Below are 16,333 nucleotides of genomic sequence, written 5' to 3' on the forward strand. Positions count from 1 at the left end.
CGAATCCGAGTCTGCTGTGGACTCGTGCATGACGGACGAGTCTGCTGGATCTCTGGATCTGCTGCTATATGGTTACGGCTCCGAGTCCGCACGAGTCTGATCCGCTGTGTGTTGCAGCGAGTCAGGATTTGCGAATCTGCGAATCTGCGAATCCGAGTCTGCTGTGTGGACTCGTGCATGACGACGAGTCTGCTGGATCTCTGGATCTGCTGCTATACGGTTACGGCTCCGAGTCCGCACGAGTCTGATCCGCTGTGTGTTGCAGGGAGTCAGGATTTGCGAATCTGCGAATCTGCGAGTCTGCGAGTCTGCTGTTGGAGCCGTCGGCTCCTCTGAGTCCCCACGAGTCTGCAGGAAGTTTCACTGATCCGCGTCCCCTCCCCTGAGCCAAACGATCACTTCTGGCAGCTATCCTGTGACTGTATACTTGCTAAAGGGTAGGTAGATGGACTTGGGGTACGTTGTAATGTGATTTTACATGTTACTCACTTAAAACAGCGCTGAGCTCGTTTAAAAACTGAACTCTGGCAGGACCTGAATTAGGAGCGTATACATTGATAAAAACCAGATTAAAAAGCTCAAAGTTAGCTCTCACCACCAACAGTCTGCCCTTTATTCTTTCCTCCACTGTGTGGGACTTGGGGATAAAATCTTTAGCAAACAGGACTGCCACTCCTGCACTGGTGCTGCTAAGACCACTTAAAACCACCTCCCCATCCCACTCCCTCCTCCAGTCTGTCCCGTTTAAAGTGTCGCTGTGCGTTTCTTGTAGCATTGCTACATTGACCTTTTTTATTTTTAAAAGCTCATAAACACAAGCCCTCTTCCCCACATCCCTAGCTCCATTGACATTTAAAGTGCAGACTTTAAAATCACTCATTAAAAAGGATGTGAGGAGAGACACACCGCTTAAAAACAACACGTATGTAAAACCCAGCATACTAAGTGCCGTACATGTTATTTTCCTCTTCATTTAAAATCTCTTTCTGTATCTTCATTTTCAGGACCTTCAAACGAAAACATTCCCTTTCAGTGAAGAGATGCATCTGAGCTTTTACAGACTGTACAAACAAGCTCTTGTCTGTAAAAAACTCTTCTATTTTTACTCGTCTCTTGTTTTTAGTTTTTCTAAGAAAGTCTTTAATTTGCTCCACTTTAAAAAATGGACTTTCCAATTGTGAGTCGGTGAGAGGCTGGCTGGCCTCAGCACAGTCCTCTTCATCCTCATCTTCTTCATCCTCCATCAAATCTTCCTCACTTTCCTCCTCCTCTGCCTCCTTCACCTCCTTTTCCTCCACCACCATTTCCTCCTCTCTCTCCCCCTCCTCTTTCTCCCCCTCCTCACTCACTGCCACTTTCTTGGCCTGAGAGCTATTCTCTTTCTCTTTTTGTTTTCTTTTTTTTGTAGAAACTTGAGCTTCCATGTTTTTTTTTAATGCAGCAGATGCAGAGAGTTCTGCCGTTTCCACTCTTTTTTTAGGGACGACCTTTTGTCCCACATCAACACAAAGGTCGCTTTTTTTATTATTTTCCCCCATTAATCTTTTTTTCCCCAGAATTTTCCTCAACCTGCTCCGGGGGCTTTGAGGGACTCTCAGCCCGCTCTGGGGGCTTTGAGGAACCCTCACCCTGCTTTGGGGGCTTTGAGGGACTCTCAGCCCGCTTTGGGGGCTTTGAGGAACCCTCACCCTGCTCCGGGGCCGCTCAGTGGGGTTTCCCGCTGCAGTCATTACATCAGGAGTCTCTTCTGGAGTTTTCTCCTGTTTTTCATTTTTTTCCTCCTCACCCTGTTTTTCATTTTTTTCCTCCTCCCCCTGTTTTTTATTTTTCCCCGGACACGCTCTGGCCAAATGCCCCTCCTCCCCGCATCCGAAGCACTTGGCAGTCCCCGAGTTTACAAACAAAACATAATTAAAATCATCCATTCTCAGATTTAGCACCAGATTGAGTTCCTCGTCTCTTTTATTGAGGATCATGAGGACACTTCTCCTGTGAGACACAACATGTTTTAGCAGTGGAGATCTGCAGCCCGAGGACAGCTTCCTGATGGAGGACACTATCTTCCCGTGCTTAGACAGCTCTCTCACCAGGAAGTCATCTCGTATGAACGGCGGGATATTTGAGATTGTTACCCTTGTAGCAGGAGTGGTTAGTGGAGACACGGAAATGAACGTGTCGTTAACAACGATCCCGGTCTCCACCACCTTGTTCGCTTTCTCTTCGGTGTCCACAAATATCACCACCCCGCCGTTCATCCGAGCCGCAGATCTGATGCTGCTGTGCCCCACTAAGGCCCCCACAGCCAGGCTGCACTCCTCCACCGAGCACGGTGTCATCGGAGAAATTTTAAAACCATGTTTGCGGCTCAGCCGGGCATAATCCATGCCGCAGCTGCGTCACAAACACACACACACAAACAAACAAACACCACACACGCCCAAACCACTAGAAAACACCAACAATAAAACGTTTAAACCATGTACACAATACACACAACTTACAACATAAAACAATAAATATGTTAGTAGAAAAACGTGTGAAAAAGTTAGTAACTCACTCACACCAACGCTCCTCCGACCGTTTTCCTCACCACACCCACTAGAGAGGAGAGAGAGAGAGAGAGAGTAGAGAGAGAGAGAGAGAGAGAGAGAGAAAGAGGAAGAGAGGAGAGAGAGAGAAGATGGAGAGATGGAGAGGAAGATGAGAGAGGGATGAAGAGGAGTATTGAGAGGGAAGATATGAGGAAGAGGAAGATGGAGAGAGAGATATTGAGGAAGATATTTGAAGAGGAAGATGGAGAAGGAGATATGAGATATTGAGGAAGAGGAAGATATTGAGGAAGATATTGAGGAAGAGGAGATATTGAGGAAGATATGCGGATAGGAATGGGAAGATCTAGACGCAGAGAAGGAGAGAGAGAGGCGAGAAGAGAATTGAACAGAGAGAGAGAGAGAGAGAGAGTAGGCGAGAGATGAGAGAGAGAGAGAGAGATGAGAGAGAGAGAATGAATGAAATGAACAGTTAGAACTGACTCTTGATCGCCCTCTCTCTCTTCTCTTGAACGGCATATGATGACACCCCATAATTGACGTAGAGCTGTTGAGGGCACGACCATTAACCATTATCTGAAGTCTGCTGCTCTGAGCATGTCAGTTGGAGTGATGACATCATCGTGTTCCATTACACAGGTGTTTATGGTTGAGCTAACGAGCTCTGTAGAGATCAAAGGTTGGAATGAATGAGGTTTCTGAGAGAAAGTATGAATGAACAGTTAGCAGTTGAAGTCGCATGAAGATTTGTTGAAGTCTGAAGAATGTCTCCATTGACTTCAATGGTTAAAAATGTGATGAATTATGGGATGTATCTCTGGAATTATGAAAGTTATGAATGATAAAAGTAATAGCCTGCGATTCCCGACCGAGTTGAACGTTTTGATGTTTGAACGGAGTTTCTGCGATGTTGAATGTGGGAGGAGAAGAGGGCCAAAATAAGTCGGCGGAATAATACAAATGTTGTCCGTAGCATAACATATAGTTGGAATGCTGTATCAGCATTCCTACTAAATTACAATGGGCTTTAATGGAGGCATGTTGAAAGTTTTTGTCACTTCATGCCCTCAAGAGGCATTTTGTTTAATTATTTTTTGCTTAATTATTTGTCATTTTTCAAGCTACGAGATGTCTTCCTACGTTTGTCATGAAAAATGATGTCTCAGGAATGTAGGGTTTGGGAATTATGGCAGTTTTAAAAAAATATATGAAGGCAAATGTCAAGATTTCCTCCACTCTAGCTGTGACATCACGCACTCTAGTTAATGTTAAAATCTGAAGAAAGCCTCTTTACCAAGGTCTGAACAATGTTTAATATCTCTAAAAGTAAGAATCAGATTTAAAAGTTGTGTTACACGAATAATGTCAGAAAGATGGGTAACATTTTAAAGTTGGAATGAGGTTTCTGAATGAAAGTATGAATGAACAGTTAGCAGTTGAAGTCGCATGAAGATTTGTTGAAGTCTGAAGAATTTCTGCATTGACTTCAATAGTTAAAAATGTGATGTATTACGGGATGTATCTCTGGAATTATGAAAGTTATGAATGATAAAAGTAATAGCCATCGATTCCCGACCGAGCTGAACGTTTTTGATGTTTGAACGGAGTTTCTGCGATGTTCAATGCGGGAAGAGAAGAGGTGCAAAATTCCGGCGGAATAATAAATAATTTTGTGCGTAGAACAACAGATAGTTGGAATGCTGTTAACAGCATTCCCACTAAACGACCGGTTTGCCCTCTCCAAAGCTGTGAGCTAGCCACGCCCCTGTACTAGGCCAATGCTAAGATTAAAAAAGAGAGAGTTTTACAATGTTTCTTAAGCTATCATTTCCTCTTAGGACTTTTGTTACTACCATCATTTATTTATAGTTTTTTTTACCTGTGCTAGTTAACTTATCTTTTTTACTGCTACTTATTTCTTCCATGGTTGTTGAGTCATTGGTTTTTATTTGACGTGTTTTAGTCTCTTATATTTAATGTTGCCTACGTATTTATTTTCTTGCCTTCCGTGCACCATCCCTTTGCTGTTGTAACAACATCTTTCCTGCTGAGGAACAAACAATGTTCAATACCCTAGACATAGCTGTCAAGGAAACAATCATGTATAAACTATAAACAAGATACCCTTATAGTACTTATAATGAAAAGATCGCAATGTAGATCAAGTCAATCAAGTCAGGAAGTTCTCCCAGCAACATTGTTATTCTTTTTTGAGTTTTTTATTGCATTTACAGGTTATATATTCCAAAGGTTAAACAAAGATATTGATAACAGATCCAATAGCTTTTTGACAAAGCAGTATGGTGTCAAAACAAACATGCCAACCGTGTAAAATTTGTCTAGTGAAAATGTTGTGCTTTTCAATGATGTTCAAAAAGAAAATAGTGCAGTGTTTTAATATTAAAGCTCTGTTTTGATATTTGTAATTGTACTTAGCTTGCAAAGAGCGCACGCACAATTTAATTTGTTCCAAAATTATTAAGGCCATATTTGTATCAGTGCTCCATAATGCTAATAATCATTGTAAAAAAATGTCTGTGCTGACCAGCCATATGAAGTATTATGATACTTGACCTTATGCATCATGATAAAAGGCTTCATAGCCTTCTATCATTTTGTAATAAAGCAATCTGAATATTTGTGAGCGCTTGTAAATGTGATAAAAGCCTTCAAACTATTAAAATTATGTTCGTAAGGCATTATAGACATACAGTAAGTGTAAACAACAGTGTTATCAGAACCTATACAGTAGTATAATATTTATGAATAACTCATTCATGTTTGACAATCAGAGTCTACTTTCCAAATGCACCACAGGTTTCAAATGTTCTTTTCTTGTGATGCATGGGCACTTCATGCTGTAGTGATGAAAGACAACAAAGATAAAACAATAATTAGCTTTTCAAAAGGAACAAAAAATAAAAAAAATAGACTGATGACACCATCATAACATTGACATGGATAATGACAATGAGAGACGCTGGGTTTTGGTGGTTATATTAAAGGTACCATGAGATTTTTTGTTGAAGTTTTCTTTGTTCTAATTCATTGCTATAACTGAATACATATATTCAAACACTGCTTTCTTGGTATGAATGTGTCAACAAGGACAGTTTAAGTATTGAGAGTGTTTTGCACGTTTCTTTAAATCTAATAAGTTAATACTTTTTCAGCTACAGTAAGTGTGTCTAATACTCAGTGTAATTTCTGTGTTTTATAATGTTGATGAAGAAATAGTTAATGCAAGATACCAACCTTTCTCTCTTTTGTATTTGCTGAATAGTTTGAGGTAGAGGTTTTCCAAAACTTTCCGGCAGGAAAAGAGTTGCAAAGGCGGAAACAACAGCCAGAGTCCCCAGTATGATATAAGGCAGGTGCTCAAAATATTCCCCTGTATAAGGAGAAGGCAAAATCAGGAAGAGGAAGATCCGGGGTCCTACACATGTGCTCTGTAAACATTTACAGGATGTGAAATCAGAGCATCCAAACTATTAAAATGGCAGCTTATCTTCACAAATTCAATATGTTAAGATAGGATCAAAAAAATATCTACTCTTGAAGACGAGTTTACTCACTCAGCTGTAACAAAAAAGGAGCAAGGCAGCTTCCTATTCTGGAAACAGTAATGCAAACGCCTTCCGCTGTGTTCCTGAGCACTGTTGGGTAAAGCTCTGCAGTGTAGACGTACATCAGGGATGTACCGTTGGTGATAACAAGTTTACCCAGCATCTCCAGAGCGACAGCCAGCTCTGATAAAGCTGAAACGTAAGAAATGGATTAACAACAGAATGTGAGTGTTTTTTTATCAAATGTTCTCCAAAGCTTTATTTAAGTCCTCCTCTTTCTCTTAGCAATTAGCAATTATCTCTCTCTCTCTCTCTCTCTCTCTCTCTCTCTCTCTCTCTCTCTCTCTCTCTCTCTCTCTCTCTCTCTCTATATATATATATATATATATATATATATATAAAATTAACACCAAACCAAAATGTACACATGTGCTCGTAATATCAATAATTATGGTTTTAAGTTCTAAGTGATGGCACGAGAAGTAAGTGGGAGGGAAGTGACCCCTAAGTCACTTTCTTAATTTGGCATCATTGCTGGTTTGATCCCACTCTGAAGAAAACCTCTCAATGAGGAAAAAGAAGGACAGCCGGGTCCAGATGTATGTCTCCCCCTCTCATCATGTAATGTAAAAATCACTGGCTGGTAAAATCGACGAGCTAACAGCGTTAGCCTGGAGACAGATGTAATATTTGGAGTGCAGTTTACTTTGATAATGAGAACATGGCTGTACCAGGATATATCTAATGAGAACATTTCCATCGAGCTTCACCACATCTTCACCATGAGCCTGAGTGATCAGAGGGTCTCTGTGCTGTGGAGGACGCTCTACCTTGTTCCTGTGCTTAAGACGCTGCGTCCCAGTGGCTACTCTCATTGCACTTTTTTACTCTTACTTCCTATGTTTGTATAAATAGTTATTGACTTCAGTCCAATATGGTGCACCTGTAATAAAACCATCCCGGTATCACGGCAAGACGTGAACATGAGACGATTTAGCATGAGACGTGAAGATGTCACGATTTCGTCCCTTCAAACGTGACAGTTACACGGTATTGTTAACATGGCCCAGCCAGTGGAGAAATACCCGGAAATGCCAAGCAAATCCTCTACCCCGACGGTCGGTTGTTATTGTCAATATTAATATAATAATGATTTATTTTTTAATAGTCACACTCGATTTTGCCGATTTTCTTGTTGCCCCAGCTGGTCGACACCTCTTTTAGCAGAAACAAAGGCTACATTAATGTATTAAATCGATGTTAATCCATGTGTGTCGTTGTAAAATTAACGGACGTGACGTTGTGCGATTGCGTTGCCAGGCAACAGCTTGCATTCATGTTAATTTACAAACTCTTCAACTAGAACCGTAGTTATATTTAAAAACATTTTAGAAGACCTCACGAAATACTTTAATGTAAATTAAAATGTAAATGTGAAGGAATGTGTGTGTATAACTAAATACATCCGTCATAAACATCCGGAATCCGGAAACAGACGTAGGCAAGATCCTCAGCTCGGTGATTGTATGGTTTAGCTACAATGCACGTTGGGATATGGTGTTTATGCGATGTGTAATCCGAAAACATTTTTTTTAAATAAAATAATACTTTTTTCCTGGAGTGCTTGCTTTTCTCTTTGAAAGTCATCACATAACAGCATTGTAATACACACTAAATATTACATATCTGCCGTAGTTCTCTATTTATAGAGCCCTGATGAGAAGACTTCTAGACAAACAGCTGATAGAAAGGGACACCTAGTGGTTAAAGCACATTATTGAATTTTATTATTTGTATTATTAGATATTAATAGGAGGATGTGCAAAACAGACAAACTAATAAGGCTTTATTTAAACATTAAAGAATACTTTAGGTTAAGGTCTTCTTTTGAATAAGAAAAAAGCTTTGGGGGTATCTACAGATAAATATTAAGCCTGACAAAGTACTTAACGTCTAATATATTGCTTTCCTGCAATGTTAACTATGTTGAAGCACTTATTTTAACTGATATTATACATATGTATTATACTCTTATAAGATGTATGTAGATAGTATAAGAAATGTGCAGAATATGACAATGTAATAGTGGAGGTACACACATATTGATAGATGTCTTGTAATGCACTGTTGAGGAACCTGCGACCCAAGTTTTTCATTCATTGCATAACTACACCGTAGTTGTGTATAATATGATATGTCAATAAACCTTAGAAAATCTTGAAATCTTGAAAGGGATGTGCAAAATTGTCATTATATACAGTCTAATAATATAAATAATAAAATGCAATAACGTGCTTTAACCACTAGGTGTCCCTTTCTATCAGCTGTGCACCGTTATGGTGTAAATACAGCCTATCTACCAATTGGATCAAATATAAAAGTCAGCCGAATTAGTGTTGATACTGCAAGGAGACGTATTGTGTGAAAAGAAATGTAAGATGTTGTTTAATTGCTGATATATTTATGATCGGCAGGCAGTTCTTCCTGTTTGTCTAGAAGTCTTCTCATCAGTATATCTCTCATAAATAGAGAACTACGGCAGATATGTAATATTTAATGCAGCCGAACCGTGTATTACAATGCCGTTATGTGATGACTTTCAAAGAGAAAAGCAAGCACACTCGGAATAAAGTATTTTTAAATTCGGATTTCACATCGCATAAACACCATATCCCAACGTGCATTGCGGCTAAACCATCCAATCACCGAGCTGAGGATCTTGCCTACGTCTGTTTCCGGATTCCGGATGTTTATGACGGATGTATTTTGTTAGACACACACATTCCTTCACATTTAAATTTTAATTTACATTAAAGTATTTTGTGAGGCCTTCTAAAACTACGGTTCTAGTTGAAGAGTTTGTAAATTAACATGAACGCAAGCTGTTGCCTGGCAACGCAATCACACAACGTCACGTCCGTTAATTTTACAACGACACACATGGATTAACATTGATTTAATACATTAATGTAGCCTTTGTTTCTGCTAAAAGAGGTGTCGACCAGCTGGGGCAACAAGAAAATCGGCAAAATCGAGTGTGACTATTAAAAAATAAATCATTATTATATTAATATTGACAATAACAACCGACCGTCGGGGTAGAGGATTTGCTTGGCATTTCCGGGTATTTCTCCACTGGCTGGGCCATGTTAACAATAACTGTCACGTTTGAAGGGACGAAATCGTGACATCTTCACGTCTCCCAGCATGGTAAATCGTCACATACCGGGTTGAATAAAACATAATTTCCCCCCGGAATAAATTAAGCATTCTGATGATTAATTGAACCAGGTAGTGACTGCTTACTTTCAGGCACCAGTTGAATGAGATACAGTGACACTCCACCAAGGAGTAAGGTAAAGATGACAGAGAGTCGGCGTGGGAAGTATTTCAGTGCCAGCCAGCTACAAATGTTGGCTGGTACCTCTACAGCTGCTGAGAGGAAGCAGCTGATGTAGGGGTTAGCATGAAGCCGGGATGTGTTCAGGGACAGGCCATAGTACCCAATACTCAAAGTGAACCTGGACATACACAGACCAAAGAGATGTTTGTTATTAGGTTATGAATATATTGAAAATGTATGATCCAATATGGTTATAGAGAGCTTTGTCAAATGGGGCAACTTCAATCATTAAAGCTCAATATGATCAAAACCAATGAGCAGGTTGTGGAAAAAGAACACCATTGTAGGAAGTTGTAGCCATGACAGTAGACATTGCTACAAATAGATGTTGCAGCTAATGGTATGAGTTTATGTTGTGATTTTCTAGTCTACCAACCACTAAAAAGGACTTAACCCCACATAGCATCATTCTTCCATTTGCACACACAATACAACACAAAAACTAATGGCAAGAGCTGAAATGCCAGATGCCAACCTACTCATCAGGACCGTTTAAGGGCCAAGTGCTTTGGAGGAGCCGAGGAGTTGTACCTGCATTCCAACTGTGGGTATGAATTTAAATCTCATTATCTTTCTTAATCAGACATAAATCTGTAAGAATCATCTGCTAAACTACTTTAATAGGTATGCCGGTGTGATCTAAAATTCAATATGATGGCATGGGAGTTGTAATAAAGAACACTACTCATCACAGTAATGTGATAACTTCTTCTGCTAATGCATTGCCTATCGAGTACATTCTGCTGTCTTTCCCCAATTGCTTCTCTTTACCAAGGAGCTTCACTTGGAGGTTTGGGACCAACTACTAGGAGTTACAAGTTCAGTAAAAAGGACATGAACCCTGTTCAGAGTGGATACTCACCACACCAGGCAGAGAATGACAGTCGTGCTTCTGACGCGTTGTGTCATCACCAGGCTGATAACATTGAGGTGTTCCTGAGGGTGCATGTCATCATCCTGCAAGATAATACAAAAATATAATAATATCAGTTTTACCAGCAGCTAGTTATGTTTTAGCTAGTCTGTAACCTACCACTTTGGTGAAGAAGTAAAAATGTCGAACTGTAGGAAAAATAGCTATGAAATTTGAAAAAGGACTGCTCTTTACAGAATAAACAGTACTATTAAAGTTGGCCTTAAGCATATCAATTGGCTCCTGTGTCTTCACAATTCTATTCAAGTCAGACTCACATGTGCACTGTAATCTTTAAAGATGACCGTTGGAGCCTCAACTCTGTTTGTCTTAGCCGCCTTTCTCACTATGGCCTCGGCCTCCTCCACTCTTCCCTGAGAGAGCAACCAGCGAGGAGACTCCGGGATGAACCTTCCTCAGAATTAAAGAGAGAAAGAAAAGTTAACCAGAGGGTTTAAAATATAAAACAAAAATGAAGATGAGTGCAAGTTAGAATATTTCAGGGAAATAGCCAAATTGTTGTTATCCTCTCCTTATAAGTACAACTTACCACCAGAGAGGGATGTAGAGCATGCCAGGTAGAGAGATAGCTAACAAGAGAGATTTCCAGTCCCTTAAAAAAAAAGCTATGAGAGGCAGAATCATGTAGCCAATGGCAAAGCCCAGACACACACCCATAGATGAGAATATGACCCGAACATCGCCAGTCAAGATCTCAGTGCCTGTAGACAAAGAGAAATGTATGATAGAAGCAAGATGTACTTGGCAAATATATGCATATCATTCAGAATCAGACATGTCTTTAAATAGTACTTTTCTTTGTTACAAGAGCATTTACCCAAAACAAAACCAGATACATAGTTGGATATCTGTCCCAAACCATTGAAGAAAATGAGGAGGATGAAAACCGTCCAAGAAGGTGAAAAAGCTTGACAGAAGGAAAAAATTGTCTGAACTGCCATGGTGGCGAAGAAAACAGGCTTTCTTCCAAACCTAGAGTGAGAAATCAAGGAAATACAGATGATAGAATACAAATTATACAAAATAACATACTAAATATAAACAAGAAATGTTTCATCAACTGTATGGATCAGAGATCATCCAGCATTATGTACCAACATAAAATGTTACAATAAGTGACGTAATACTGAGGAAAACGCCCGTTGGATTTGTAGACTTAAATATTTTCAGTGATTTTTGTACCTGTCTGAGAGCTGTCCTGAGATGAAGGATCCAACAAGAACTCCCAGGAAGTAAGCTGTGGAGGTGAACGGTTGCTTCCACTGATCACTGCACACCAGGTCAAACTGGAATATCCATACATGAAAAATGTAGCAATAAATACAATGACCAAAGGAATCCATGTCAAAATCAACCTGATGAATATACGTACAATATTCAGTAGCTGACTAGCCTGGATGCTATACTTAAGAGCTCCGTGATAGAATGGTTTATCTGTTTGAATGTATAACTATTTTGTCAAAGCTGCAAATGGTAGTATGTGAATGTGCATGGTATTTGTAGAATTGTATTCTTTTATCAAAGGAATTCTCTATCATAGCATAGGAAATGAAGAAAAACAACAGCTCAAACATCCTTTAAACAGGGTTAACTGGGAAAACGTTATTCTTATCAACCATTAATTAGTTTGAACAGGTTATTATTTTACATTTTGAATGGCCCTTTCAGCTTCCCTTGGTGAGTTCAGCGCATCTTTTTTTAAATGAGCAAATAGTCTTATGAGAACATGACTAGCCCTTCATATGTGTACAGAGATCACCTTGTAACTTGTCACCTATTTAGTCCATAGATCTAACATTCTAGAAATGTTAAGAATAGAGTCTGCTCTCTACAGCTTAAACTATAGGGACACACACCTCAGAGACTACGGTAGACTGGTAGATGTCTTTGCTGTAGCTCCACCCGTCCAGACAGCCCTCCTGCTCCAGGTCAGTGAGGTTGACGTCCCTGCCAGGAATGAAGCCCTGAGCAGAGAGGTTTCTGACCACATCCAGCCTGTACCTGCTGCAACTGCTCTGCTCCTGTTTCCCATTCACCACCTAAGTCACATTAACATTATTAGTGTTATAAGCAAAAATTGAATCAAAACGAACCTACCCATGTCAAGTGTGGTGCCATACCGTGTAATAAAAGAGTAGAAATTGTGAAATGTGGAATGTGATCAAGTACTGTACTGTACTTAAGTATATGTGCTTACATTGTTTTACTTAAGTATTTTCACATGTTGCTATTTTATACTTTTTACTCACTACATTTATTTTACAGACTTAGTTACTGGTTACTTTGCAGATTTAGTTTTAAATAAATATATGTTATTATAGGTTAAGTTAGCCAGTGTGTGTATAAAACAATTCAAATAAACCCCACCTTTACCAAGTCCAACATTGAAGTTATGAATATATCAATACATGAATAATGATAACACAATTATATAAACTATATGGTGCTTTTGTGTCATTCTGTATGGAGGAGTACTTTTACTTTTGGTACTAAGAGCATATTTTTATGCTAATACTTCTGTAGCTTCACTGAATGCAGCCCTACAGAGTATTTGTATTTGTTTACTTCAGTAAATCACCTGATTTATTTTTCCACCCCTGGATACAACATTATGGCATTGACAACCGTGTCCTTACATTACCTTTTCCACCACAGTCCAAAGTATAGACTAACTGATCACTTTATGAGCCTCCTTTAACTTTTTACAGCAGACTCGTAAAAAACAAAAAACATGCTGCACATCTGAACAAAAGTATTGTGAAAACAAATTAACATTTTGTTTCTGGTTTGGCTAGTGTAAGAATTCATAATGAGGGAATAAAACTGCTACATTCTTCATTTTTTAATTACCTCTATCGGGATTATTGCATCGCGCCAATCTTGAGTCAGGTTTTCCTCAGGAATCAGGCAGTGGTGTCTGGGAATGTCTGCCAGAAAGACAACAGAGAAAATGCCAGATCCATTGGGCACAATGCTGGCACAGAGCAGGAAGAAGACTACCTGCTGGAAACGTCCCCACTGACCCAGAAAAGCAGTGGACTTATCGTAATCCTTCATAGCCTGAGTATTAACTGTCTCCTCCCAAGCTTGCAGACAAATTCCTTTTCCAACTCAACAGAATGAAGACATACAGATTGCAGTCTCTTAAACTGTGAGATAGCCACACCCTTTACTAGATAACCATGCATGCCAACAAGGAAATACAAAAAGGAAGAATTTTACAGCATTTCTCAAGCAATCATTTCCTCTTAGGTCTGCTGTTTAATATCTATGTAATGTTGTTATAACTTGCTTTTATTACTGGCTAGTACAGTAAAAATTATTTTGCCTTTCATCTGAAACATTCCTTTGCTGCAACACTAATAATGTTCCTAGTCACTCTTATGTCAGTTGTAAAAGCAATAATTATCAAGTCAATCCAGTCGGAAGGGTTCTCCAAGCCACATTCCTACATATTCCAACACTGAAAAAAAAGTGGAGTGACATTTACTTAGAAAAACCTCTGTAACAATATTCCACGCAGAAATTGTAAGTAAATTTAACAACCTATATTTCAAGTAAATTCTACTTACAGTTCAGAAGTGTTTCTAACAACAGGTACACAAGTAAACTTTACTGTGCTTTCTGTTTTTGTTATTTAAGTGTACTCACTATTGCATAGTATTTTTTACTTAAATATATAAGTAATATTTACATAATATTTCTTCTTCTATTTAATTTTACTCACTATTGCATAGTATTTTTTACTTAAATATATAAGTAATATTTACATAATATTTCGTCTTCTATTTAAGTGTACTCACTATTGCATAGTATTTTTTACTTAAATATATAAGTAATATTTACATAATATTTCTTCTTCTATTTAAAAGTGTACTCACTATTGCATAGTATTTTTTACTTAAATATATAAGTAATATTTACATAATATGTATTCTACCTTTAACAGCAATACCCTGTTAAATATGGGCATACAAAACATGAAACAATGTACTCTTTAAAACAGCAACTTTATGTTTTGAAACACTGGTACCAGCCAGGACTAAGCAACAGTTTACAATGGTTTAAACATATGCAATCTGGTGCACACAGCACCTACATCGGTGCAGCTAAACAGAATGGTTAGAACACTTTTTACCGATAGTCTCAGTGAAGATGAAACATTCTTAAAACAACATTCTCTGGCTGATCCTGAGGACAGAATTCACAGTGATCTATTTCAGTACATCTCAGATAAAATGTCCAATGACATTTACAAAAGTGTCATTTTTATGGAATAGGATTAGGGCCATGCTCAAAACATTAATTATTTTAGTTTTCAAGTCAGAATTCCGACTTAAAAAAAAAAAATCACATGTGGCCCTGATCATATTCAGCACATCTATACAGTACAATGACTTTGCAAGAAAACTAAGTGCAATCACTCATCCCTGACATCCCTTGCTTTTAGTGTTATAGACAGGGGTGCACATAACTGGTACGCAGGTACGCATGCGCGGCAACAATCTGAAATGCGTACCGTCACATGTGTCACAAAGCGCATTTGCGTACCGACGTACATGTGAAGCTTTTCCAGAAGGCGGTTAGATCACCGTGTCTCCGTGTGCACAGACAGGGCTGCTGTTAACGTCGGTCTGTACAGCAGCCCTGCGCTAAAACAGCTGATCACAACGTGCACACTCTGTAGCTCCGAAGCTCTGTACTCCACTACCCGCCCCCCCCCCCCCCCCCCGTTGACAATCGCCAGAAGTTGGAGTACCAAACACTGACTCCAGGTACTCATCTGAGTACCTCACTGAGAAAGTTGTGTGCACCCCTGGTTATAGAGAATAATTACACAATATGAAGTTGTACAGTGGCCCTGAGAATTCAACGCACTCAAGAAAACATACAAAACACAATCAAATGAAGAAAAAATCTTCACCAATTTGACATGTGCCTCATTGAGCTGCAAATACTCAAAGCACAACAAATGAAACTGTTTCCAGGGGAAACTAAAAAGTGCTGTGTCAAGAACCCCCTAAACAAGGTTTTGAAACATTATCTTAACAATATACAAAACATGTAGTTGTACAAAGTGGGCTCAGGCAAAACATATGAAAAAGGTCACTGTTGCTAGACACCATAAATACCAAGTATTTCCTCTGAACTGCAAGTTGAAGAAACACCTTTGCATACACTTAGGCTACAAGTTTGTTGCACAATGCATGGACTTTTGGAGACATCTTCAGGACATTTAGCTCAAGAAAGAGCTTCTGAAATACCTCAAAAGTGTATTTCATCTTCGGTGGATAACTTAAGTTCATTGCATATATGAAGCCCATGAGCAGAAGGCAAGCCTTTGACACACATCTGCAGTCATCAAGAACCTCACTTCCCTCGATGATGATGGACACATCGGCAGGGCCTTCGTGTGCTGCACTTCCACGGAGGACAACTATTTTCATGACGTGCTCAGCATAGTCCTCTCTGACGATTTCTTTGCTCACATCCTGTCAAAACATGTGAATTGGTGTTGAGATACACTATACTGTACATGTTTTCTTTTAAGTGACTGAATATGCAAAAGGTGATTCATTAGGTTAAAGTGCTGGACAATCAATCAAAATGTTATCGAAACTGCAATATTGCCTACAACAATTTTCAAATCGCAGCAGGTGCGATATTTGTAAAAGGAAAAATGTGTGTCAAAGTAGCATTTTAAATGTAATATTGTCGTGCTGCAGAGATGCCTACACATCATATTCTACAGTCTAAAGAAAACATTTTTGTTTGCTACAAATCCTCGCAAAAATCACACCATGATCATTTAAAAAGGTTTCAATGAAAATGAGAATAATGATGATCATTTCCTGATATCGCAATTGCAATATCAGTTAAA

The 16,333-nt window shown here is 39.0% G+C and overlaps 1 protein-coding gene across 1 annotated transcript; it reads right to left on the minus strand.

The window, feature by feature from the left end:
• Positions 1 to 4,742: 4,742 nt before the first annotated feature.
• LOC117490672 (solute carrier family 22 member 5-like) lies at positions 4,743 to 13,575 on the minus strand. Its single transcript, XM_034140447.1, has 11 exons — positions 13,303 to 13,575; positions 12,309 to 12,491; positions 11,635 to 11,738; positions 11,270 to 11,424; positions 10,982 to 11,153; positions 10,710 to 10,842; positions 10,381 to 10,475; positions 9,422 to 9,636; positions 6,125 to 6,307; positions 5,805 to 5,940; positions 4,743 to 5,407 (listed from the first exon to the last, which is right to left on the minus strand). The coding sequence occupies exons 1-11, from the start codon at positions 13,507 to 13,509 to the stop codon at positions 5,338 to 5,340; spliced, it is 1,653 nt and encodes a 550-aa protein (XP_033996338.1). The 5' UTR covers positions 13,510 to 13,575; the 3' UTR covers positions 4,743 to 5,337.
• Positions 13,576 to 16,333: the final 2,758 nt, after the last annotated feature.

Source organism: Trematomus bernacchii, unplaced genomic scaffold, assembly GCF_902827165.1.
Source record: "Trematomus bernacchii unplaced genomic scaffold, fTreBer1.1, whole genome shotgun sequence".
Taxonomy (NCBI): Eukaryota; Metazoa; Chordata; class Actinopteri; order Perciformes; family Nototheniidae; genus Trematomus; species Trematomus bernacchii.